Source organism: Panthera tigris, chromosome C2, assembly GCF_018350195.1.
Source record: "Panthera tigris isolate Pti1 chromosome C2, P.tigris_Pti1_mat1.1, whole genome shotgun sequence".
In the NCBI taxonomy this organism is placed as follows: Eukaryota; Metazoa; Chordata; class Mammalia; order Carnivora; family Felidae; genus Panthera; species Panthera tigris.
The window spans coordinates 147,893,419-147,916,707 of record NC_056668.1 but is presented as its reverse complement, the minus strand read 5'-3'; the positions used below and the strand labels follow the sequence as shown (position 1 = coordinate 147,916,707).

General features: G+C 51.2%; 1 protein-coding gene across 15 annotated transcripts in view; it reads left to right on the top strand.

Annotated features, from left to right (window-relative positions):
• TRAK1 (trafficking kinesin protein 1) overlaps positions 1–23,289 on the top strand; it is a 127,466-nt gene that overhangs the window by 84,858 nt on the left and 19,319 nt on the right. For 14 of the 15 annotated variants that reach the window (XR_006222143.1, XR_006222142.1, XM_042998886.1 and 11 more), the window contains 10 exons: positions 4,100–4,216; positions 7,443–7,543; positions 8,330–8,438; positions 10,224–10,302; positions 11,247–11,377; positions 12,008–12,082; positions 12,770–12,907; positions 17,484–17,560; positions 18,803–19,039; positions 20,058–20,374. Coding sequence is in view for 13 of the 15 variants with exons in the window: in XM_042998886.1 (XP_042854820.1) it covers positions 4,100–4,216; positions 7,443–7,543; positions 8,330–8,438; positions 10,224–10,302; positions 11,247–11,377; positions 12,008–12,082; positions 12,770–12,907; positions 17,484–17,560; positions 18,803–19,039; positions 20,058–20,374 (1,381 nt within the window). In the remaining 2 variants the exon portion in view is untranslated. Of the gene's footprint in view, positions 1–4,099; positions 4,217–7,442; positions 7,544–8,329; positions 8,439–10,223; positions 10,303–11,246; positions 11,378–12,007; positions 12,083–12,769; positions 12,908–17,483; positions 17,561–18,802; positions 19,040–20,057; positions 21,796–23,289 lie in introns of those variants that run through there. The other variant, XM_042998890.1, reaches the window with a different exon arrangement.

Here is a 23,289-nt window from a genome sequence, read left to right as displayed (position 1 = left end):
ATTACCTGAGCCAAAGTCGGACGCTCAACTGACTGAGCCATCCAGGTGCCCTGGCACCACTGGCTTTTGAAAATGGTTCATCACAGAACCTTTCCCACTGTGTCCATTCCTCCTCCCCCCCCCCCCCCCCCCCCCCCCCCCCCCCCCCCGGGTCCTGCCATGCTGTCAGGACTCCCTTGTGTTTCCAGCATCCGCCCCTCACCCCCCACTGTTAGCCCTCCAGTCTTCTCAGGGGGCTACGTCTGGACCTTTCTTTTCATTCCAAGGCCACTCCGCTCCACCGGCCCCCAGAGCCTCAGCGGTGAGGTTTTGTTTTTCTCTGCAGCTGCCAGCTGCCCCCATCCCAAGCCTGCTGACCACTTTGCCCCACCCCCCACACTTGGAGACACTTAGGAGACCTCACTGTGGTATCCAAAAGCCACCTACGGACCACATTCTGAAACCCCTTCGAACTTGTCGCCAGGGACCTGCCCCATCTTTCCTTGGCTCACGGGGACCTGTGAAGCCGTCCTCACCACGGCCCCAGGTGGTCTGTACACAGCCCGCCTCCCCACCCCCCTCACGAGCCCCGTGAGCACAGCAGTCCTCTCGCAGTTCCCTCCGTTTTGTTTCGTACTTTTTCTGGGATGCTGCCTCTGTGAGTGCCCACTGCTTGCAGTTCTTGGCTCCTGCCAGGCGTGAGCTGGAGTGCCACATGATCCCCCCACAGGGCGAGATTTGTCTCCGCTCGAACGTCTGAGGCTTGCTTCCGAAGAGGTCTGAGGCTTGCTTCCGAAGAGGCCCGGGGACCACAGCCCTTCGTGCGGATACCGGATACTGGGTGTCAGTAGTTCCCCTCCCCCAGCCCGTCTCCTGCCGTCATCCTTTTAAAAAGCTGAGTTGTTGGAAAGAAGGCTTGTGGGGCGCTTTCCTCAGGTGGCTCTCTTGTGCCTTGTCTGTTTTATTTTTAGCAGCTCACCATGGCAGTGGTCTGGGTGTCTCTGGTTTATTCATAATGCCATTCTTGTCCTGATAAGAGCCACATCTGAGTCACTGCCTTTCCTTGGAACTAGGTGGTTCCCGGGTTAAAGTCTCCCGGCCTGGGTCACGTGACAATTGTACCGTGCTCGGCTTGGCTTTCGTTCCCTTTCCTCTGATCATCTGCTTTGGTTTGCAGGCCTGCCATCCGCAGGCAGGGTGCCGGGGAGGGAGGCGGCGGGGTGTGCACGGGATGCCAGAGCACAGCCCGTCGGCAGGGGGGCGGAGGGGAGCTCTTGCTTCGCCTCCACGGGAAAGAGGATTCCGCAGCTTGCCTTGGCATCCTGGCGCCGGATTTACCTTTTGGAGAGGGCTGTTCCGAGGGTCCCTTAGTCATGCGTTTTATCCTGAGATCGGTGAATGAGATGAGTCAGCTGCTCAGTGTGGGAGGCTTGTTGCTCTCCATCACGAGGGCCGTGTCAGACAGCACGAGTGCCACCGACCGGCAAAAGGGGCTGAGCCACGTCACAATCCTTTTCGGCAAAGCACAGGCAATTGGAATGAGCTCCACGTGGCTGCATTTCCCGAGGAAGGAAGGAACCGGCTTTCTTCACCGTTGATTTCCAAGGGCCTAAATGATTTATTTGTAACCTGTCGTTCTCACTGTCGTTTAGCCCAGTGGTCATAGCCTAGATGTTTTCCTGTTTTTAGAAGTAAACACTTACCGTATGTCAGCGGGTTGTAATAAATAGGAATGCTTTCATTCCTTTGGTTCTCCAGAAGAAACCCAACCCGTCTGTCCCCTTAGGAAAGAAAACACAGCTCTACTACAGTAAGTTTTTACTATTGTAACTTGTAGATGAACTACCTTTAGATAACTTTTAAGTAGTCTCTACACCCAATGTGGGGCTTGACCCTACAACGCGGAGATCGAGTCCCTTGCTCTAGTGACTGAGCCAGCCAGGCACCCTCCCTTAGATAACCTTTAGGCACCATGTAACTTGTTTAATTTTTTCATTTCATCCATAAATATTTTTACCATTACTTTTTGTCTTTTTTTTTTTTCCCAGCAGAGAGTTTTTATGTTACTGTAAAGATGAGATCTTTGGTGTAGATGAGGGGAGGGCCACCCAGCTGCAGGGCAGGGAGGCCCCCGGGTCTGAGGTTTGCCGTGTAATGGCGGAGGGCGAGGGGCTTCACTGGGCGCACAGCTCATTGGTTTTTCTTTCCCTGCTTGTTGCCCTTGAGCTCTGGCCTCTGTGTGCCGTGGGAAGCCCTCGCCGTCCTTCGGGTGCTCCAGCTGGCCTTGCCCAGCGGACCTCCATGATGACCATTTTTGCTCGATCTGTGTGCCGTGGGGTCTGACCACAGGACGTGGCCCCGGGCGTACAGAATGCCTGTGCTTGTTGGAACTCAGCACGGTCCTCGCCGGGATGGACGCGTGATGGTGGCACAGCGGCCAATGGGCGTGAGGTGCTAGCTGGGTATTCAGCGTGAGAGCTTGTTCCGGTGGGCGGATTTAGTAGACTTGCGTTACGTTCGTGGAGACCATGCTTCCAAATGGACACTGGTACTCCAGTTTTAACTGAGTTTTAGCCGGCCGAAACTGCCTGCACCAAATGCTCGCTTTGAGTCGGCCTGGAGAGCTAGGTTCCCTCCCGCAGTCCCTTGAGGTCCTTTCCCCCAGGGACCAGATGAGCACACCTGTGGAGCTAGGGACCCTCCTTGGAAGACGCTGTAACCAGCGTGGGTAAGTCCACAGAGAGGAGTGTCTCAGCTCATTGGGCAGCTCATTGTGCAGCTCATTGGGCTGGTCCCCTTTGTTCCTTGGCAGGCACAGGAGGAGGCACGAATTGTGGGAATAAGTTGGACGTATCTGTGGCCCTTGATGTGACACCCAGCTGGCTTCTGGGGCAGTGGTGATAACAGTTGCAGGTTTTAGGACTGCGAAGACCAAGGGGAGAGGGACCACCATGTGTGCAAGAGAGAGTGTCAAATCCGGAGTTCTCCCAGACCGTACTTTGACCTCCAGCGCTCGCCTCATATTTCGGTGAAACTCCCGTGAGAAGCAGGGCAGGTGTGCTGCTGATGCACAGAATAATTTGGTGTAGATGTAAGAAGTTAGAAGTAAAAGCTGCCTTTGTTTTCCTTTTTTTGTTTTTAAATATCGTTCACCTCTGAATCATAATGCTAGAAGACTTTTCCAAGGGTAACCCCACCTCCCCTCGCCATCTAAGATGAGAGAACAGATGAGGGAATTGGGTCCCGAGGATGTTGGGGCAGAACCTGACCTCTTACAGTCATGGAGAAGGGTTTGCCCGGAGCAGTTAAACTCGACCGGTACCCACTGTAAGAAATGCACCTTAGGTTGTGACTTGATACTCACCTACATAAATACGTGACAAGCAAAAGCGTAAACGTGAATTAATACCCTTATCACGTGGAATTCACTTTGGTATTTCAAGTTTGTGCCGTTGAATTTCATTTAAAACAAAATAGCAGTTGCCATTACAAAAATGATTCTCAACCTACTGACGGTTTATAAAAAGCTAATCTGGAGTCTACCTGACCTTTGTTAAGTGGAAGCTGTTGGCCCGAGGCCATGTACGCAGTTGCCTTTGCCACCTGTTCAGATGGGACACCAATCAGGAGATAATAGGCTTTTGGTTCAGTTTTATAAGGAAAGTAGTCATGTCAAGAATGGGAGTTGAACTTACCCGTTAAGTAAGTTACCTGAAGTTATTTGTTACAACTTTCTTAACACCTCCGGTGTCTGCCTCTTTACTGATGGCACCTCCCTGAGGAAACTTAGGGACCGGCTTTTTAAGGATTTCACAAATAGCAAAGCTGCTGCAGAGAAATGTTTTTGGAAGCATGTTTCTCTGGTAGGAACAGAGACTTGTTTTCCTGGGACTTTAAGGGTCTCTCCTATTGCCTGAGGTCTGTGTAGCTCTTGCGCGTTCTGTGGGCAGAGCGCCCCCCTTCTCTGAACAGGTATCGAATGCTGGTATGCGGATGGCGAGTGATTCATTCCTTCGGCATTTCTAAATGCCCTATTTTCCTCAGTTGACACGCAGCGCCCTTGGCTCCTTCAGGAAGCGCAGGTGTTTTGAACGTCTGTTCTCACTCTTGCCTTTCATAGAAAGAGCGGGATTTAGAACTGGCTGCTCGGATCGGCCAGTCGTTGTTGAAGAAGAACAAGACACTAACGGAGAGGAACGAGCTTCTGGAAGAGCAAGTGGAACACATCAGGGAGGAGGTGAGGAGCTGTGGCGAAGGCCGGGCCGGGTGGGCTCGGGCTCAGGCCCCCTAGACCTGCCTGCTCCGAAGTGGCCACCTGGAGGCAGAAAGCCGCCTTCCCGCTGCGCCTGCTGTTCGTGACCCTCCTTCCGACAGTGTGGACGGCACCAGCTGGGTAGGAGCAGCCCTCATGGTCCCCGTCTCCCAAGAGTCCGCATCCTCCATAGGCTGGGAAAGACCCTCAGCACGTGGCAGGAGTGCACACGGGCTAAGACGGCAGTGAGCAGGGGGTCCTGAGGGGGGTGGGCGTGGGCGGGCTGGCGGGGAGCCCGGTGAGGAGGAGGCCAGCCTGTGCTGCAGAGGAGGCCAGTGATCGCACAGTCTTCCCTACAATATAATTTCGTGTTTGTAAAACAGACCCAAAAAATAGCCGGTTGTTGTCATGATAGAAACCCTGTCATTTCCATGATACAAATCTTGGCGAAAGAGTATCAGTGGTCAGGGGTGGGGGTAGAGTAGGTTTATCTTAAGGGACTCGGGTTTCAGAGGAGTACCACTGGTTTCCCAGAAGGTCATGGTGTGGGCAGGAGGAGGCAAGTTCTGCAGAGTCAGATGGTGTCACAAGGCTTAGGAGTTAGAGCCGGGCCCTACTTTGTACCTCTTTTTTAATTTTATTTTTTTAATGTTTGTTTGTTTATTTTTGAGAGAGAGAGCACAAGCAAGGGAGGGGTGGCGAGAAAGGGAGACACAGAATCCATATCAGGCTCCCTGGTCCAAGCTGTTACAGAGCCTGAAGTGGGGCTCAAACTCACAAACCATGAAATCATGACCTGCGCCAAAGTCGGACACTCAACCAACTGAGTCACCCAGGCGCCCCTGTAGTTTCTTTTCCATTATCCTGTTCTTTTAATTTGGAATTTTAGCCGTGAGGGCTTGCATTTGATATTCTTCTTCTCCTGGTTTCTTCTCCCCTTTTTTTTTTTTTTTTTTTTTTTTTACTTTTTTTAATGTTTATTTTTGAGAGAGAGACAAAGCGTGAGCAGGGGAGGCACAGACAGAGAGGGTGACACAGAATCTGAAGCAGGCTCTAGGTTCTGAGCTGTCAGCATAGAGCCTGACACAGGGCTCAAACTCACAAATTGTTAGGTCATGACCTGAGCTTAAGTTGGACGCTTAACCTACTGAGTCACCCAGCCACCCCTGTTTTTGTTTGTTTTTTTTTTTTTTTAAACATGTATTTATTTTTGAGAGAGAGATTCCCAAGCAGGCTCAGAACTGTTAGCGCAGAGCCCAACATGGGGCTCAAACCCAAGAATTGTGAGATCATGACCTGAGCTGAAATCAGGAGTCAGCCATTTAACCGACTGAGCCACCCAGGCACCTCTCTTCTCCTTTATTTTCTATCAGAAACTTTCTAAGTGGGAAGGGATGCCCTTACTTGTGTCTCTTAGATGCATTCAGACCTTTTCCTCATTAAAGCTGTTCCCAGCTATTGTTGTCTAGGTTTAATAATTGTTTTCATATGATGAAATAGATATGCATCTTTTGAAAGACAATAAGGTCAAATGTGGTTGTGTTTTGGAGAAGTAAAGTTGACCCCTGCTTTCCTTGCCCCCAATGGCCATGGCCTGACTTCCCCTTCCCTCAGGCATTAAAGCATTCCAGGTCAGCCTCGTCTTTTTTCTTTTTTTTTTAAATCTTATTTATTTTTGAGAGAGAAACAAAGCATGAGAAGGGGAGTGGCAGAGAGAGGGAGACACAGAACGTGAAGCAGGCTCCAGGCTCTGAGCTGTCAGCACAGAGCCCGAGGCGGGGCTCGAACCCACAAACCGCGAGATCATGACCTGAGCTGAAGTCGGATGCTTAACGGACTGAGCCACCCAGGCGCCCCTCAGCCTGGTCTTCTGAGCAGAGGAACGTGTTGCCCAGGACCCAGTAAATGGTCAACCATTGCCCCTCACGTGCTGCTTCCCCGAGCACCTGCCCTTGTGTTGGGGCTTCCTCGCCTCACACAAATGGCATCCAACTCTTGGGAAGTGGAAATACCTCTTTTTCCTTGGAAAAGCTTTGAATTTGAAAGCTGTGATATGTTCCCCTTTGGCATATTATTAAATTGTCAGTCTAGATATTGAAACTAAAGCTTTTGTGCACATAAAGTCTGCTTCTCCATGGAAGTCATAAACACTCGGTTGTGTAGGAAAGCCGAAATAAACCACGGACCCCAAATCAGATTAGAAACCAGAAAGAATGAAAACTTTGTCCTAATTTTTGCTTACAGCAGTAGCTCCCTGTCCCTCTGCACTGAGTGGTAAAACGGGCAATGAAAACTTTTATGGCACAGGTTTGTTTATTTTAGACGTCAAGTATAAATCAGGTGATTTGCAACAGCTGCCTTAGCAGTAATCAGTGTGGCCACTTCCTGATGTCTGCCTCTGTTCTCCCTGTGTCTGAAATTGCTGTCTTGTGATCCTTGAGTACAGAACAAGGCCTGGCCAGGCTTGGCTGGGAGCCCTGTGCGGGTGTAGCAGTCACAGGGTGGGGCTGTGAGGGGTGACCAGCTGTTTGTAGCTGCCCACCCAGAGCTGGCATCGCCAGGGTCCCGGTCCGCGGTGGCATTGTTTCAGCAGAAGTGAATGGCCTCTTTTTTTTCATTTGGTAACAGGATCTTTTTCTCTGGCCGTTTGCCCAGCCGATCATCTGGCTACTTGCAAAACCCATATGCTGCCTTGCCCCCCTTCCCCAGATACCATTCTGGCCTTCTAGTCCCCTCTCACCTCATCTCTGAACCAAAGTAAAAATTATAAATTTAGGTAGAGGGCTTTCTGTCCAAAAAATAACGGACTGTATTTTTCTTAAACGGGGTCAAATGCAATCTCTTTTCTTTGTCGAGCACAGCATCAATTACATGCGTTCACTTTTGGTAAGGAACGAAACGTCGTCCCCCCAGCAGCAAGTGCTGGAACGTGACGGGGGCATTGTCAGTGCTCGGGGATGAATGTGAGCCCCCGCCGTGTTTGTGCGGGTGTCCCAGCTCCGGCATGAGCTGTCCCTGCCGTGTCTGTGCAGGTGTCCCAGCTCCGGCATGAGCTGTCCCCCCCTGTGTCTGTGCAGGTGTCCCAGCTCCGGCATGAGCTGTCCCTGCCGTGTCTGTGCAGGCGTCCCAGCTCCGGCATGAGCTGTCCCCCGCCATGTCTGTGCAGGTATCCCAGCTCCGGCATGAGCTGTCCCCCCCTGTGTCTGTGCAGGTGTCCCAGCTCCGGCATGAGCTGTCCATGAAGGATGAGTTGCTGCAATTCTACGCCAGTGCTGCAGAGGACAGCGAGCCCGAGTCCGTGTGCTCCACCCCGTAAGTCCCTGCGGCCGGGGCACAGGCGGCTGGCTGTTGCCAGGGTCTCTGGACTTGCCTCGGCAGGGTCGCCTCGCCGGCCGTGAAGGTCAGCCACTCCCAGCCTTCCCCAGACCGAGCATCTCCTCGTGCCTCAAACAGATTGATTGTGCTATTTCAGCGGGACATTTAGCAGTTTTGATTGATCTGGCCTGGCCATGGGCCCGGCAGGTGGGTTCTGGAACCAGAGATGCCATGGTGGGCCCCTGGGGCAGAAGGTGTGAGGCCTTCTCTGGGGGTCAGCAGAGCCTCACGTTAGGAGCACGGACTCTCGAGCCCAGTGGCCCGAGTTCAGACCTTGGCTCTGTGGTTTTACTAGCTGCGTGCTCTTGGCCAAGTTACTTAAGCACTCTGCTCGTTTCTGCATTTGTAAAATGGAGAGACTGATAGTCCTTATAGGGTTATGAGTGTACAAGTAGAGTACTTAAAACTGTTCTAGGCACGTTAGAAGTGCGTTACAAATACTAAATAGACTTCCGGGCATCCAGAACCGTGTAGGCTTTGAGCAGTTGATCCTGCTGACTTCTGAGGCCATGTGGCAAATGCCAGTGATGGACAGAGGGTTGGGATGTGGGTCCTGAGGGTGGCGAGTCTGTGAGCCGACGGGTGCTGTTTTCCTGGGGGTCACTGTCACACCTGCATGTTTCCTGATCACTCGATGGAGGAGCCCCCCGAGGTTCCCTGGGTTTGCCAGGTTGCGGGGGACAAACGTCTCTCCCCAGAGCGAGCCCGTGCTCTCTCCCCCAGGTTGAAGAGGAATGAGTCATCCTCCAACGTGCAGAACTACTTTCATCTGGATTCTCTTCAGAAGAAGCTGAAGGACCTTGAGGAGGAGAACGTCGTGCTGCGATCCGAGGTGAAGCGCGCTCCCTGCCCCCGTCCCCGCTGGAGGGTGGTGGCCCCTTGGCCTCGTGTGGCCGGAGCCGCCGTGGCTACAGCACCATTCTCAGAGGCAACAGTCTGTGGGAGAGTCGCCTGCGCTCAGCTCCCAGCTGCACCCAGCGCTTGTCAGGCGAGCCACGTCTGTGTGCTGGCCATTGGCCTCCGGGCAGCACACGCCCATCCGGGTGGGATCCTCAGGGTGGGTGACAGTGTTGGGCCCCTCCTCCTTCAGCTAGGGCAGGGGTCCCTCGGTGGCGGGGGCAGGGGGGTCTCTCCATGGTGTCCTCCAGCTCTGGCGTGGAAATTACGTGGAAGCCCAGGGTGAAAGCCTCATTTCCAGGTTGCCGCAGGTCAGATACGCTCTAAGGAAATAGCACATGAGAACTTGGAGACCTATTTCCTAGACAATTAAAAAGGTAGAGCCAAGGCCACTTGGGAACTCGTGCTTTTGAGTATTTCTGACTGGCTAGTCATTGTGCCAGACACTTTGCCTGTGTTCTTTTTTTTCAAGTTTCACTGCAAGGCTGGAAGCTCCTCGTTTACAGCCAGAAAACCGGGACCCAGGCAGCAGAGTGTTTGATTTGCTACCATGGCGCAAGATAGTGAATGACAAAGCCAGGATTTGTGAGGCTCTGTGATTCTGAACCTCCCGTTACTTCCCTTCACCCACTGCCCCTACCTGGAAACACTGAGGCATGCAAGTTTGGTACTTTTTGCCCTAATTCAGTGAGTTTATGCTCTGTGGCCAGAGGTATGGCTAGTCGAGTTAGGGCTGCAAGCCCACCTTAGCTGGCCCAGGGGTCCCTGAAACCCCTCCAGTAGGGCAGACCACCTTGAACTTGCTTACATGTTGGACAGAGCCTCATGTCTTGGCTGAACAGGGTTAATCATGAGGAAGGTGATGTTCTCTTAGACCTTAGGTCTTCTAGTCCTCATTTACTGGTGGGAAATACAAGCCCAGGGTGACCAAAGAGGCTTGTCCAAGCTTTCTCTGCCAGCCAGTGGCCGAGCCAGGACTGCTGTTCCAGTCCTGGACACACAGCAGTTCAGCTGTCAGAATGCCCACCTAAAGCAAGAGGGAATCCGATCCCAACTACAGATTCCATCTCAGTTCAGGAGTATAGTGTCTCCCTGGGATCTGGGGGCTCAGAGATACCTTCTTTCTACCTGGGATATTTTCCTCAAACCTTCGGATCTCTTCCCACATTTTCAGCCTGGAGCAGGTCCTCCCGAGTCCTGTCTCTTGGGTTTCTGAATGTTGGTGCTTTCCTATTGCACCTTGTTTTTACTAAGCTGAATACAATAGCTCTAACTCCAAGTCAGACCTCACAGGAAGGTGCCTCACATAAAACAAGTGTGAGCCATTCTTGTGGTCATCCTTAGAATGGCTGTGGTAGACAGAGCTGAGTCCTAGATACTGTTGGGGTCACAAAGGGGTCTGTGTCTGTGGTCTGGGACAGACGCAAACGAATAGACAGACATTGATACAAGGGTGGCTCCTGTAGCACGCATATTGCTTTGTGTGGCGCCCTCTGGTGGTACACTGTTTTCATCTCTTCAGCTTTGAACATCCGATTCCTTAACTAAGCAGGGCATTCTGATGGCCTTTCTGGATTTGAGGGTATAATGGATCACAGATGGGGAGATGGTCAAAGGCAGCATCCCAGACCCAGGTTCATCCTTGCTTTATGCCTCGGCCTTGTCCGCCCCACCAGTCCAGATGTGAATGTGGGGCCTCTCACCTGACCCTTGTCCACAGGCCTGCCAGCTAAAGACGGAGACTATCACCTACGAAGAGAAGGAACAGCAGCTGGTCAACGACTGTGTGAAGGAGCTGAGTATGTCCTGGCCCTCGTGCTCCACCCCTACCCCCTCTTTTTATTTTCTGCATCATTGTGACTAGACAGATTTGCATCACCCTTGAGAAAGCACATCTCCCTGCCAGCTTGGGTTCAGTAACATTTTTCTGAAAACTAGAGGCACCCCTCACTCTGATTCATGAGAAATTGGGTGCTAGGTTGTCATCCATGCACTCTTAATTTCTCTTCTCACTGAGGCGGATGTCTGATTTCGATGTTGGCTTTCTACTGGAATACTGGAGTTATATGATGCCTAAATTAAGCCCGGTTACAGAGTTCCGGTGTTAATGTGCAAAAACTGGCTTCTCATGACTGATGTGCAAAAGTTGAGGCCAGAGTTCTCTGCTTTGCAAATAAGTACTTCCCCTGTCCCCTCCATCATAAGTTTACAAGTTAAGACAAAAGGGCAAACGATATTTTGAGCTTCAGCAGAGCACTCAGTAGATGAAACACACCCTGTGTTCACATCTAGTAAAATGAGTTATGACTCTGAATATGGGTTGAAAGCACCCAGGGAATTAGACTGTGCAGGTAGCAGTTCCTTCTAGAATGGGGTGCAACAGGGGTTCCTGTTAATGATGTGGATCTGCTCATGCATGAAGGTGAGAATTTGGGCAGATGGACCTTGGTTTGGTGTGGCATCTCCTGCCTGACGCCCAAAGCCTGATTTCCTCTGGGGGGGCAGCTGCGGTCAGGGGGGTTGGGCCCCCACGCCAGGCCCGGGAGCCACACCTGGGGGCTGCCCAGACTGAGCTGGGGCAGGAAAATGGGCACTGTTCCTCCCTCCGTGTTCTCTCCACTTCTGCCCCCCACCCCACCCCGCCCCCGTCTTGTAACAAAGATGCTTTTTCTTGGGCAAGCCACAAAGAGACCATTCTCTCTGGGTCTGACTCCCTCTGGTGGTTGTCATTTCTTGATTAAAGGGGATGCCAATGTGCAGATTGCCAGTATCTCAGAGGAGCTGGCCAAGAAGACTGAGGATGCTGCCCGCCAGCAAGAGGAGATCACACACCTGCTGTCCCAGATAGTTGACTTGCAGAAGAAGGCCAAAGCTGTAAGGTTTCTGTTTCTCGAGCCAGTGCAGATGGCATTTGCACCTGAAGACCGTGCCCTTTAGTCTCATAGTTTAGGATTTTGTGCTGCCCCTTTGGAGAAAAAGGCTTAGCAGATTCAATAGGACAAAGCTCGTTGTCCTGAACCGGGGAGGGGATCCTGTCATCACCACTTATCTCCTAAAAAGAATCTGCACGTTAAAAGAGTTTGTGAACAAAGGTGCTGTCGATAGGGAGTTTTGGAATTTAATGTTTGAATTTTCTAGTCTAATATTTGTTCTTGCACAGCACACCCAGTGTGCTCTGTGGCAGAACAACACCCCCCTTTTTTAAATCAGTCCTGCAGCAGCAGCAGCAAGAAGCAAACCCAAATACGGTTTAGTTTCCCGGCTCGGGCCCTTGCTAGAAGCAAGGCGAGGTGACGTGCGTCTGGAGAGGGGCCGTGGCTGTGCTAGATGGGGGCAAGGCTGCTTTCAAAATCGTATAGAAGGAAGACGAAATTTTTACTCTGGCACAGAAGTCTCGTTGTAGAAATGTGACAGGATTGTAACAGCTCAGATAATAAGAGGAGAACAGTGAGCTGCTTCCAGTGTCTTAAAAGAGAAGCTGACTGGCCCCTTGGCGTGTTGCAGTGTGCCGTGGAAAATGAAGAGCTGGTCCAGCACCTGGGGGCGGCTAAGGATGCCCAGCGGCAGCTCACGGCTGAGGTGAGCGGCTCTGCCTCCCTTCTCCAGGCCCGTCCCGCTTCTCAGCCTCCCCCTGCCAGGCTGGGGGTCCCTACCCGTTTTTCTTCTGAATCGAAAGTCGTTCTTACTCGTAAATTCGTGCTCACACTGTCACCGCCACGGGGGCCGGGGAGGCTGGCGCCGCACAGCCCGCTCCCGCTGAACGTTTCCATCAGCGAAACGACACGTTGCTCGCCGCGTAAAGGCGCCTGTTGAGAGATGTGGCTGGAAACGAGGGTGTGGCGATCTCTCCCGTTCGTGTCAAGAAAGATGGATGCTGTTGGAAAACAAATAATTTTTTAATTTGAGTATAGTTGGCACACCCTGTTAGAGTCATTTCGGATGTACGACGTAGTGATTGGGCATCTCTGTACATTATTCTGTTCTCTGCACAGTGTAGCCACACCTGTCCCCATACAGCACTGTTGTAGTGCCATTGACGCTGTTCCCTATGCTGTGCCTTTCATTCCCACGACTTCCGCATCCGTAATGGGAAGCCTGTGATCTCACTTGCCCGTTGTCAGAATTTGGGAGGTTTCTGAGCCCATGAGCAGCCCCCCCCCCCCCCCGGTTGGAAGCCAAACTGAGCCTCAAGGGCTCTTTGGTGTCCGGCTTCAGGGCTCAGGGCCGCCAGTCCCTGACCCTGCACGCTTCTCTGACTTGCTGCAGCTGCGCGAGCTGGAGGACAAGTACGCGGAGTGCATGGAGATGCTTCACGAGGCGCAGGAGGAGCTGAAGAACCTCCGGAACAAGACCATGCCCAACACCACGTCCCGGCGCTACCACTCCCTGGGCCTGTTCCCCATGGTGAGCGCCCGCTGGCTCCACGCCCCCACCTCCCACCCAGCAGGGCGCAGGGGTGCCCCCGGTAGGGAGGCGGGGTCTGGAGCATAGTCTTTGCGGGAGGCTTCTGGTCCCACAGCTTGGCTCTCGATCCGAGTCAGGGGCTTGTGTGCCCAGCTGGTGGCTCCTTGACTACGTGATTGTTTCTTTCCCATCCCTCTGACTCCGTCGTGTTTCCTCCTCTTCTCCTTGACCGGTAAATTTCGTAGGAACCTCAGATATTTGGAAGATGTTATTCATACGTTATTATTTTTCTGACCTTGTTAGAGTATGAGCTATTTTGGCCTCACTGTGCATTCCAGAATTCTTAAATTGCCCATACAGTCCTGCTGGTTCTTTCTAGGCTTATATTTTTGGTAGTTTTTTGTAATGTTTATTTTTGAGAGAGAGAGAGAGAGAGAGAGAGAGGGAGGGAGGGAGAATGTGAGTGGGGGAGGGGCAGAGAGAAGGAGACACAGAATCCGAAGCAGGCTCCAGGCTCTGAGCTGTCAGTACCAAGCCCGACGCAGGGTTCGAACTCACGAACCGCGAGATCGTGACCTGAGCCGAAGTCGGGCACTTAACTGACAGAGCCATCCAGGCGCCCCTCTTTCTAGGCTTATTAATCGTTCTCTCGGTGGTTTTCAGTATCTGTGATCTGAAAAAAATCTCTCTCCCCACTGTAGGAGCTGCTTTTACATTCCTACAAAATGATTCTTATTTCTTAACTCTGGCTTGATCTCTTTTCATGTTTGGGCTTTGAGGAAACATGGTGGAAAAGCGGCTTTTCCGGGTTGGCCCCTCCCTGTTGGGGTCGGGCAGCCCAGGGCAGGCCCCCCCTCTGCCGCTCGTTTCCCTGTGATACTTGGTGGGCTTCCTCATCTTACCTTCTTCTGTCAGAGGAAAACCCCTTGAAGGTGGGGACCGTATCTTACTTGCTCCTCTTCTCCTTCCCTCTGTCGAATAGTCTGTTATCTGCACTGTGTTCACATGTTGTAGAAGTGTAGATGCTTAGCAGACACTGCGTTTGGACGGGTGGGTAAATGGACTGAAGAGCAAAGTGCTGAGAACTTTTATATTCAGGTTCTATTTCCGTGGTTTGAGGGAATACCACGGTCTCTTTGAGGAGAGGACTTTTGAGAGAAATACTCCCACGTGAGATGCGAGTAGATGGCAGTTTCAGTGTTTGTGCAGCTCGGTCCCTTCCGGATTTGGCCTTTCCTTGGGGCTCTTTGCTTTCACACCCCCCCCCCTCCCCCGCCGGTGCTGACTCCGGCTGCCCCCGACGCTCGTTGCCTGCCCCATGTTGCCTAAATCACGATCTCCTTTCCTTTTTGCTCATGTATATCAAAATCAGCCTAGAACGATCTCTCTCTCAGCTTGACTGAAACTTAGTGAAACCAAAACAGAAGCTGTATAACGTAGCTTTCCAAGGAGTAGATTGGCGATCCAGTGTGTCCAGGAATCCCGGTTACGGGATTTAAGAACAGGCTGTGCCCCAGATTCCTCCACCTAGAGCTGATGACAGGGAGCTCAAAGACTGTCCTACGTGGCGATGTACATTCCCTGCCTCAGTTTCCCTCCTTCCTGGCTTCCCATCTTGGCGCGGTGACCTCCGGGGGGCATCTTATCTCCCATGCACTTGGGGTTTGCCCCACGGCATTCCCCACTCACAGGGATGGACGGGTAGTTTAAAACGAAGCCCTTACATAGCAAAGTCCAATTAAAAATCTGGATTTGGGTTTCTTCTGCGGAGATCCTCAGCTTTCATATTTGCTGAGGTAGAGCTTCTGTTTGCCTTTTTCTGTAGCTGTTGGCATAACTCGGTTTTTTGAAGATGGCTATTTTTCAACATTTATTTATTTTTGGGACAGAGAGAGACAGAGCATGAACGGGGGAGGGGCAGAGAGAGAGGGAGACACAGAATCGGAAACAGGCTCCAGGCTCTGAGCCATCAGCCCAGAGCCTGACGCGGGGCTCGAACTCACAGAGTGCGAGATCGTGACCTGGCTGAAGTCGGACGCCCAACCGACTGCGCCACCCAGGCGCCCCGAAGATGGCTATTTTTAAAGTGCACTATGTATTAAAGGTATTTAAGGCAAGCTGAGTGGTGCCGTGCCTTGTGTTTCTGGAGCAGAACACCAGAGCTGCCTCTCTCGCTCCCAGACTCTCTTAACTGCTGAGTGGCACGGTGAGTAGCAGTTTCTGCCTGAGGAGTACATCCCCAGCTCTCTTGCCTATGGCAGGGGTTCCTAATCTAGGATCCCCACCCCGGATTCAGGGGGCCCGTGAACTTGCGGGAAGGTCATGTCTTCTATTTTCATTAATCCCTAGTCGTTTCTTTCTTACGTGAAGGTAGGCAACAAACCACAGCGATGTTGGCACCCCCGTGATTTTGTCACCAGTTGAAATCATAGCCGCTTTCATGGCACATTTCAGTTGTAAATGTCTCAAAACTCCCGTTCATGCTGAGCTCCGCTTCAGAAGCCGGAGCCTGTGTGTTTCTGTTTCACCATCGTCGTTACTAACATTCTTGTAACTAGTTCAATAGATCTGGCTTCCTTTTTGTCCTCATTATTTGATTCACTTAAAAATACTATTCTAAGAAGAGGTCCATGGCCTCCCCAGACTGCCGGATGGGGTCACAACCAAGACAAGTCATAGAGCCTGTTTGCGACATCCTCCCAGCATGGGCTTGAAATTGGTAGTTTAGTATCTTATCTCTCCTAATTTGTGTGAAGATATTTTCTTCATGCAGAGCTCTGAATGTAAGCTGTGTGGTGAATTATAGTATTAAGAAAAGTAGACTGGGGGCACTTAGGTTGCTCGGTGGGTTAAGCGTCTGACTTTGGCTCAGGTCATGATCTCATGGTTCGTGGGTTCGAGCTCCACGTCGGGCTCTGTGTTGACAGCTCAGAGCCTGGAGCCTGCTTTGGATTCTCTCTCTCTCTCTCTCTCTCTCTCTCTCTCTCTCTCTCTCTGCCCCTCCCCCACTCATGCTCTGTCTCTCAAAAATAAACAAACATTGGGGGAAAAAAAAGTAAAGTAAACTGGGGATGCTTGGCTGGCTCAGTTGGTTGAGTGTCAGACTCCTGATTTCAGTTCAGGTCATGATCTGAAGGTCATGACATCGAGCTCTGTGTTGGGCTCCACGCTGGGCATGGGGCCTACTTGGCATTCTCTTTCTCTCCCTCTGTTCCTCCCCTGCATGCTCATTCTCTCTAAAACAAATACATGAATGAATGAATGAATGAATGAATGAATGAATAGTAAACTGGCTTTAAAAAAGTCAGTCCTGTTCACCCAGAGAAGCCTTTTACAACCTGGGTTATGTTGACTGTCAATCTGTGGGTAGTAATTACTAAATAAAATTGTCCACTTATGAATAGGAATTGAAAACAAGCCCACTAACCATTTATTGACCCAGCTTCTTGCTGACTCCTATAAGTCTCCCCACTTGGTCCCAGGTTCCAGACTGGAGCATCCCTCCCTGACTGTGGGGCTTGGAGGTGGACACCTCGGAGTCCCTTGCTCTGTCTGCTGGGAAGCCATTGGCCACAAGTGGCCATGCAGATTTAAATCCACTGAAATTAGTACGGTTCGTTCAGGTTCTCAGCCACACTGGCCGTGTTTCAAGTGCTCAATAGCCACCTGTGGCCAGTGGCTCCCGCAGTGGACAGTGCAAAAAGCACATTCCTGTCATCCCAGGAAATGTGTTGGTTAGTACGGAGTCAGCCCTTTCCTTCAGGTTGTCCTAGGTGGTGTCCTTCTCTGAGGCCTCGGCAGGTGCTTTGCTGCACACACCTGGTCCTCCTGTTGGCATCTACCTGTGGCAGCATGTGGGATTGCTTGTTAGGCTCCAGCTGATACGGTGAGGAGTGGCAGGTGGTCAGGGAGGCAGCCTGTATTGTCGTTGAGTCTCAGGTTGGGGCCTGGCCCATCCGGAAAGTGAGAAGTTATCAGTGCCAGGCCTTCCCCCAACCCGCAACGTTCACAACTTAGCTGGAGAGAGATCTGAGTGGACTAACTGTTCGGGGAACTCGCAGGGACTTCATGTGTTTGGTGTCTTTCTAGGGGGAGGAATGAAGGATTACTGGTGGAAAGGACGTGTGAGCTGGCCGTTAGAGGGAGGTGGGCGATGCGTCGTTGACGGGGAGAGCTCTTCTTGCCGGGGGTGGAGGGCCATGAGAGCAGAGGCTCAGATGCCAGTGCTCACGACTCAGTCCCGTCCTCCCTAAGTTCCCCTCCACTCCTTGTGGCAGAGTCACAGCTCTGTGGTTTGGCCACGGGAACATGGAGTTTGCTCTGAGACCCTTAGCTGCATGGGGTCACAGGGCCTTTACACCCGGTGCCCACCGGGACTGCTCCGTTCGGGACCTGCCGTGGGGATTGCTCAGCCAGGGTTTCCAGCAGCGATGAATGCCGTCAGCCCTGTGTCACGGTAGTTTGCAAGCTTCTGAGACCTCGGTTGACACTCCCGTGGCTAGCCAGCCGGGCGCGCCTTTTAGAGACCGAGCACTTGAACTGCTGTGCACTCATGGTGTTTTCTGGCTTTTCTCAGGACTCCTTGGCAGCAGAGATCGAGGGAACGATGCGCAAGGAGCTGCAGTTGGAAGAGCCCGAGTCTCCAGACATCGCGTACGGCCTCGTTCTAGGCTTCCCAGAGACTGGCTCGTGCCCTGTGGCCATCAAAACTAACAACGTCTGGGTCTCAGACACCCCCCCAGTGATCACTGTGGTCCCTCCACAGATTTGGGTCCAGATTAAGGGAGACAAGAGAACACAGCCGATGATAGCCCCCAGCAACTCTTACTAGGTTTCAAAGATAGGTTATGAACTTCTAGAAAGTTGAGTAAGGAGAGAGATGTTTCTTATCTCTGTTAATTACAGACTCTGCCTTGACACCACGACTTGTTTTTATCTTTCCGTTCGGTGAAAAACACCGAAAGGTGTTTAAAGTTTAAGCTTTAAACAATTTTAATGTCTGTTAGGAAAAGAAAAATGAGATGCAGTATGAAGGCTCTTCAAGGAGTGCCCAGGCTTCCACTTCCTTCCTGGATATGTTTAGGGATATTGGCCTCTACCAACTCTCTTCCTAACGTGAGCTCTTGCTCAAGGCCTGCCCTGAGGTGTTTCTGAGGACACTGTGGATCCGATTTCATTGTGTATTTTCTGTACCCGAAGCTCACAGCTGGAACTGAAATGGGATCCCGGGAGTGACCACAGTCCCTGAGCCTCGGTGCATGTGTGAAGGCCTCTGCATCCCAGAAGGAGGTGGCCGTTGTAGCAACGTGCCTACCTTGTCTCCTTAAAAAGAAACAAATGAGCATCAAAGGGAGGTTCTGCTCTTAGAAATAGCAGTTGCTAAAAAAATATTAATCTGGTGTTTACCGTCTCCTTATAGAAGTTTAAGACTAACTTCGTCTTGCTTTTTTTAAATGTATATGAATGGTCACCAGATACTCATTCCACAGGTATTTCTGGAGCCCTGTTATGTGTTGAGCAGTGAACACTGCTTTCTTGGACTTTACGTTCTGGTGACCGTCATGAAAGAGGAAAAGTATCTGGGAGACAAAAGCCCTACTTTAGTATTTTTATTTGTGGGTTAAGCCTAAGGGAGAGAAAAGCAGTATCCCCTTGCTAGCATCACCTTTAGGACACAACCACGTATTTATGAGAGGCCTGAATTCAGTGGGCATTGAGTCTCTTGAGTTCCAGCCAATGCCCTCAGAAACACTGGAAGCACGGGCTGGCAGGTTGTTTGGGGGCTCACGTGGGCCAGCTGCCTTTTGGCTCCTAGATGGTAGTTTCTGGAAGGTTGGACTCCATGGTCATTCCTGCGTTTGTTTATTCATGGATGATGTTGTGCATTCCCCCCAGTCACCAGAGGCGAGTCTTTGAGACGGTGAGAAACATCAACCAGGTCGTCAAGCAGAGGTCTCTGACCCCGTCCCCCATGAACATCCCTGGCTCCAACCAGTCCTCAGCCGTGAACTCCCTCCTGTCCAGCTGCGTCAGCACCCCCCGGTCTAGCTTCTATGGCAGTGATGTTGGCAACGTGGTCCTGGACAACAAGACCAACAGCATCATCCTGGAAGCAGAGTCAGCTGACCTGGGGTGAGCCAGCCCAGAGTTTTTATCTGGCTGTTTTGGGGAGAGGTAGTGTGTTTAGAGTGTAAGTTCAGTCATCAGAAGAGGAAGACTGATAAAGAGTCATGGGAAAAGTCTAGAGCTTTCAGTGTTTTAATCTGGTTTAACAACACTCTGTGTTTACAGTCATTCTCGATTCTGGTATTTTCACAAGCTTAAAGAGGTACAACAGAAAGTCTGCTTCTCTGTCAGATGCTGAAGGGGAGGGTAAATGAGGATTTTTCTGTTAATCTTCACTGTTGAGCTGCAGAGTGGACATTTGTTTCATGAGCCCTTTGGTAGCTTGGATGTTTAAAAGGTAGAGGAGGACTCAGTTTCTCTCTCCTGGCCAGAATCTAGTTTGTTTTGGAAGGTGGGGTCCTGGACCCCCTCAAAGGTGCTTGTCCCTGGGGTGGGCTTCCTTAGCAGTGGGCACTTCTTTGTCCTAAAGCCCTGCAGACCCACCCCTCCACACACACACACACACACACACACACACACACACACACACACACACACACGCCAGCTGTGTTGTGTACCCTTTTTACGTGATAATAAAATTGGGGGGAAACTGCTTAATCAGAACAGCTCTTTTAATTCAAGAGGACAGAGAAACGCCTCTTGAACCAGTGGCCCTTCTGGTGACTAGGACCCGCATCCTGAAGAATTCTCCCTAAGGGCTCCCGAGGGAGAGGTTTATAGCAACGGGAGCTCTTCTTACACTTTTTTTTTTTTTTTTTTTTTTTTTTTTTAACGCACCTTAGTGCTCTCCCTCTACCTCCCAAAACACCCACCAGAGGGAACTAGTTCTTCCGGGCAATCACTTATGCCCCCATTTTTGCCTGAATTTCAGCTGTTTGCCTCGTCCGCTTCCCTATCCATCCTGCAGCCACTCCGACCTGTCCACCCCGTGCACCTGGCAGGAAGGCCTTCCTTGCCACACGCACCTTGCACCGCGCCCGCTGCGGGGTGCCCCACGCTCAGCCCCATCTCCCTCCTTCTGCAGGAATGACGAGCGGAGCAAGAAGCCCGGGACGCCGGGCACCCCCGGCTCCCACGACCTGGAAACGGCTCTGCGGCGGCTGTCCCTCCGCCGGGAGAACTACCTCTCGGAGCGGAGGTTCTTCGAGGAGGAGCAGGAGCGGAAGCTCCGGGAGCTGGCGGAGAAGGGCGAGCTGCTCAGCGGCTCCCTCACGCCCACGGAGAGCATCATGTCCCTCGGCACCCACTCCCGCCTCTCCGAGTTCACCGGCTTCTCGGGCATGTCCTTCAGCAGCCGCTCCTACCTGCCCGAGAAACTCCAGATCGTGAAGCCGCTGGAAGGTGATCACCGGGGGCCTCGGCCCCTCGCCACCCTCCTCAGCGACCGCCTGTGGTCCCTGATCCACCACCGGCAAGCGGGCAGCCTCTGTAACACCTACTCCTTTTTCTTCCGCGACAGCCTGCCGCGCTGCTGGTTTGAGTTCCTCTGACGGCGGCGCCCGGCCTGGGCCCGGCCGGGGCAGGTGTGCGAGTGCGCACGCGGGCCGGGGCTGACCTCGGCCAGCAAGGCCAAAGACAGGGAACCAACGTGCTGACGCTGGTTTCCCAGTCCTCTCTCCTTTGCATTTAGAACCTTAGAAGTAAACCTCTTTGCGGGAGGCAGAGGCCCTGCTAAGGTACTGAAAAGTTAATTAGGTCACGCCTGGGGTCTGAGAAGCACCGGGAATGAATGCTTGGACCCCCCCCCCCCCCCCCCCCCCGGCCAAACGTTGGCGTCGGGGAGGGGTGCAGAGCAGCGCAGGAAGTAGTTTTTTTCAGTAACCATGCGAAAGCGATTTGCAGTTGGTGGGCTGACACGTTTTGCTTCTGGTCTTCCAGTGAGGAGGGTGTGACTTTCTTCCTTCCGCCTCGGCGGTGTGATCCGAGCCAGCCTCCTGCGCCTCCACCTCCACCGCTGGGGGGCCAGGCAGGGGGCGGCCGAGGAGGCCGGTGAGTTCGCGCTTCCTTAAGCCTGCCTTTCCCAGGGGCAATTTACTTTTCAGTTCCAGGGACACCCCGGATGATTAAACTCACGGAGAATTTCACCTTTTTTCTTTCTTTGTCCTCCAGGCATTATAAATGTCTTCCCTTTACTTACCACCACCCTGGCAAGAGCCACCCAGTGTTGGTATTTTTCATTTTTGACTCCTTTGGTTTGGAAACCCATGTGAGTTTCAGAGGCTGTTTGAGAGGGTACTCTGTATTACATTTCTGACGCAAAGCCCAGTCAGAATCTGGGTAAGGCTGTATTTATCACTTTAGACCTATATTCTTAAGGCGTGGTCTTAGACATATGCTCTTAATTGTCGCCCCTACAATTTAATATGACAGGTATACTGTTGATGTACTATATGTGTATCTCGGCTCTCTGCCTAAAAAGATTAGGATTCTTTTCACCCCATAATAACCCATTTCTGACCCATTGGGGGCAGTATCACCCCTGTTGAGAATGTGTGCTGTAAAATGAGGGTGTGCTTGTTAAAGACCTAAGACTTAACTGGGTCCTGGGTCGTATAGTTTTCAAAGGAAGGAAGAGGGTGGGCTGACTTTCTTTCTTCATGATTATTTTTTAATTGTATAATTTAGGGCCTTATTAGATTTCAGAAAAGGGATGGCTCATTCTTTTTTTAATTGTTTATTCAGTTGTGAGCTTGGTGATTGTTTCCTGATCCATAATTATGTCTGTTTTTCTTTCAATAAAATCTTCCATTTCTGCAATTTTACTTTCTGCCTTTCTTTTCTTTTTTTCTCCTTTGTCTCTTAAAGCTCATTGGAATTACCATCTCTATTTTGTCTGATTTCTGTATTTGACTTTGTATTTCATTAGATCATCTAAGAATATGTCTTTGGATTCATTTTCCAAGCATATTGCAGGAAGAGATTATTAAACTTTTATTTCGACAAATTCATCTTTTTTTTTTTCCTCTTTTATAATCTTGTGACTTAGCAGTATTTTTGTGTTAATAGAATAAGAGGAAATCCCATTAGATTTGCTAGGTGAGTTTCATTGATAGTACCCAGCTCACCAGGATGCTAAATCACCACCATTAAGAAGTCCTATCTTATCACCATGGACTGTCATGCATTCTCATGATAGAGATCCCTGTCCTCCATTTTGTAGTTCTCTGACTTCTTAGCTGTTTAAAATACAACCAATATCTCCTTTCTTCCTTCCCTCCACAATTATTTTTTGTGTTACTATGTTTAATATGATACGATGGAGTGCTGACACAGAAGTCTGCCTGACACTGGGTTCAGCGCATCTCTGTGGCATTAGACAAGTTACCTTTTTGAGCCCTGTCCCCCTTATTTGTGAAATAAGGCTTACATCTGCCACACAAAATTGTGGTGAGGAGTCCATGTGATGTGTTTTGTATTATGCCTGGCACCTAATAGGTGCTAATTAAAACTCAGGTTCCCCACACTTGCCCCTGTTGCAGCAGCTCAGGTCTGGAGGGTGGCCTTACCAGTGTTGAGAACCCGGACCAGCACTGTGCTGGGGCCGAGTTCTTACATCATCCGTTTCCGCTAGCCTGCTCAGAAGCCGATAGGACTCCTTTGGTCTTCGGTGGCCCAGGTAAACGTGCCTGGGGTGAGGCCCCTGGAGGTTGGCTGGGATCACAGCAGATAGCCAGTCTGTGTCTCCCTTACCTATTTAATTCATCTTGCTGTCTGCTCATTGGTGTCAGCCAACATAGCTGGGCTCGGTGTTTAAGGTTAGCACTCTTGTCTCATCATCTTACCTTAGGTGTTTTAAGCAAGTGAAGAACAAACCAAACTTTCCAGACTAGAAGAGACAGCCCTGCATTAAAGAGATGAGTTGGGCAGTATTTCCCCCCGATCCCCCGGAAATACCAAGATGGTATTTCCCCAAAAACAAGTCAGTATGTAATTAGAGGACAGCATCTACTTCTAGGCTATGCTAGACCTTGTCCAACAGGTTAGCTTTAACTTTTAAGTCCCAGGTACTCTTCTGACATAAATGGATTTGGTTTTCTTTTCCTTTGATGATACAAAAACTTGTAGTCAGAACAGTGGGATGTGGAGGGAAAGCAAACAGAAGGAAAGGCGTGGTGACTGTGTTTTCTCTGCTGTCCACACACTTCGTTTCATAGAGCTTCATCTTGGTGCCAACCGGGACAGGGAAGTTCCTCTCTTTCCCTGCCCCCCAGCCTTGTTCTCATGTGGTTGGGGAGGAGGGGTGTGATGACAGGTAG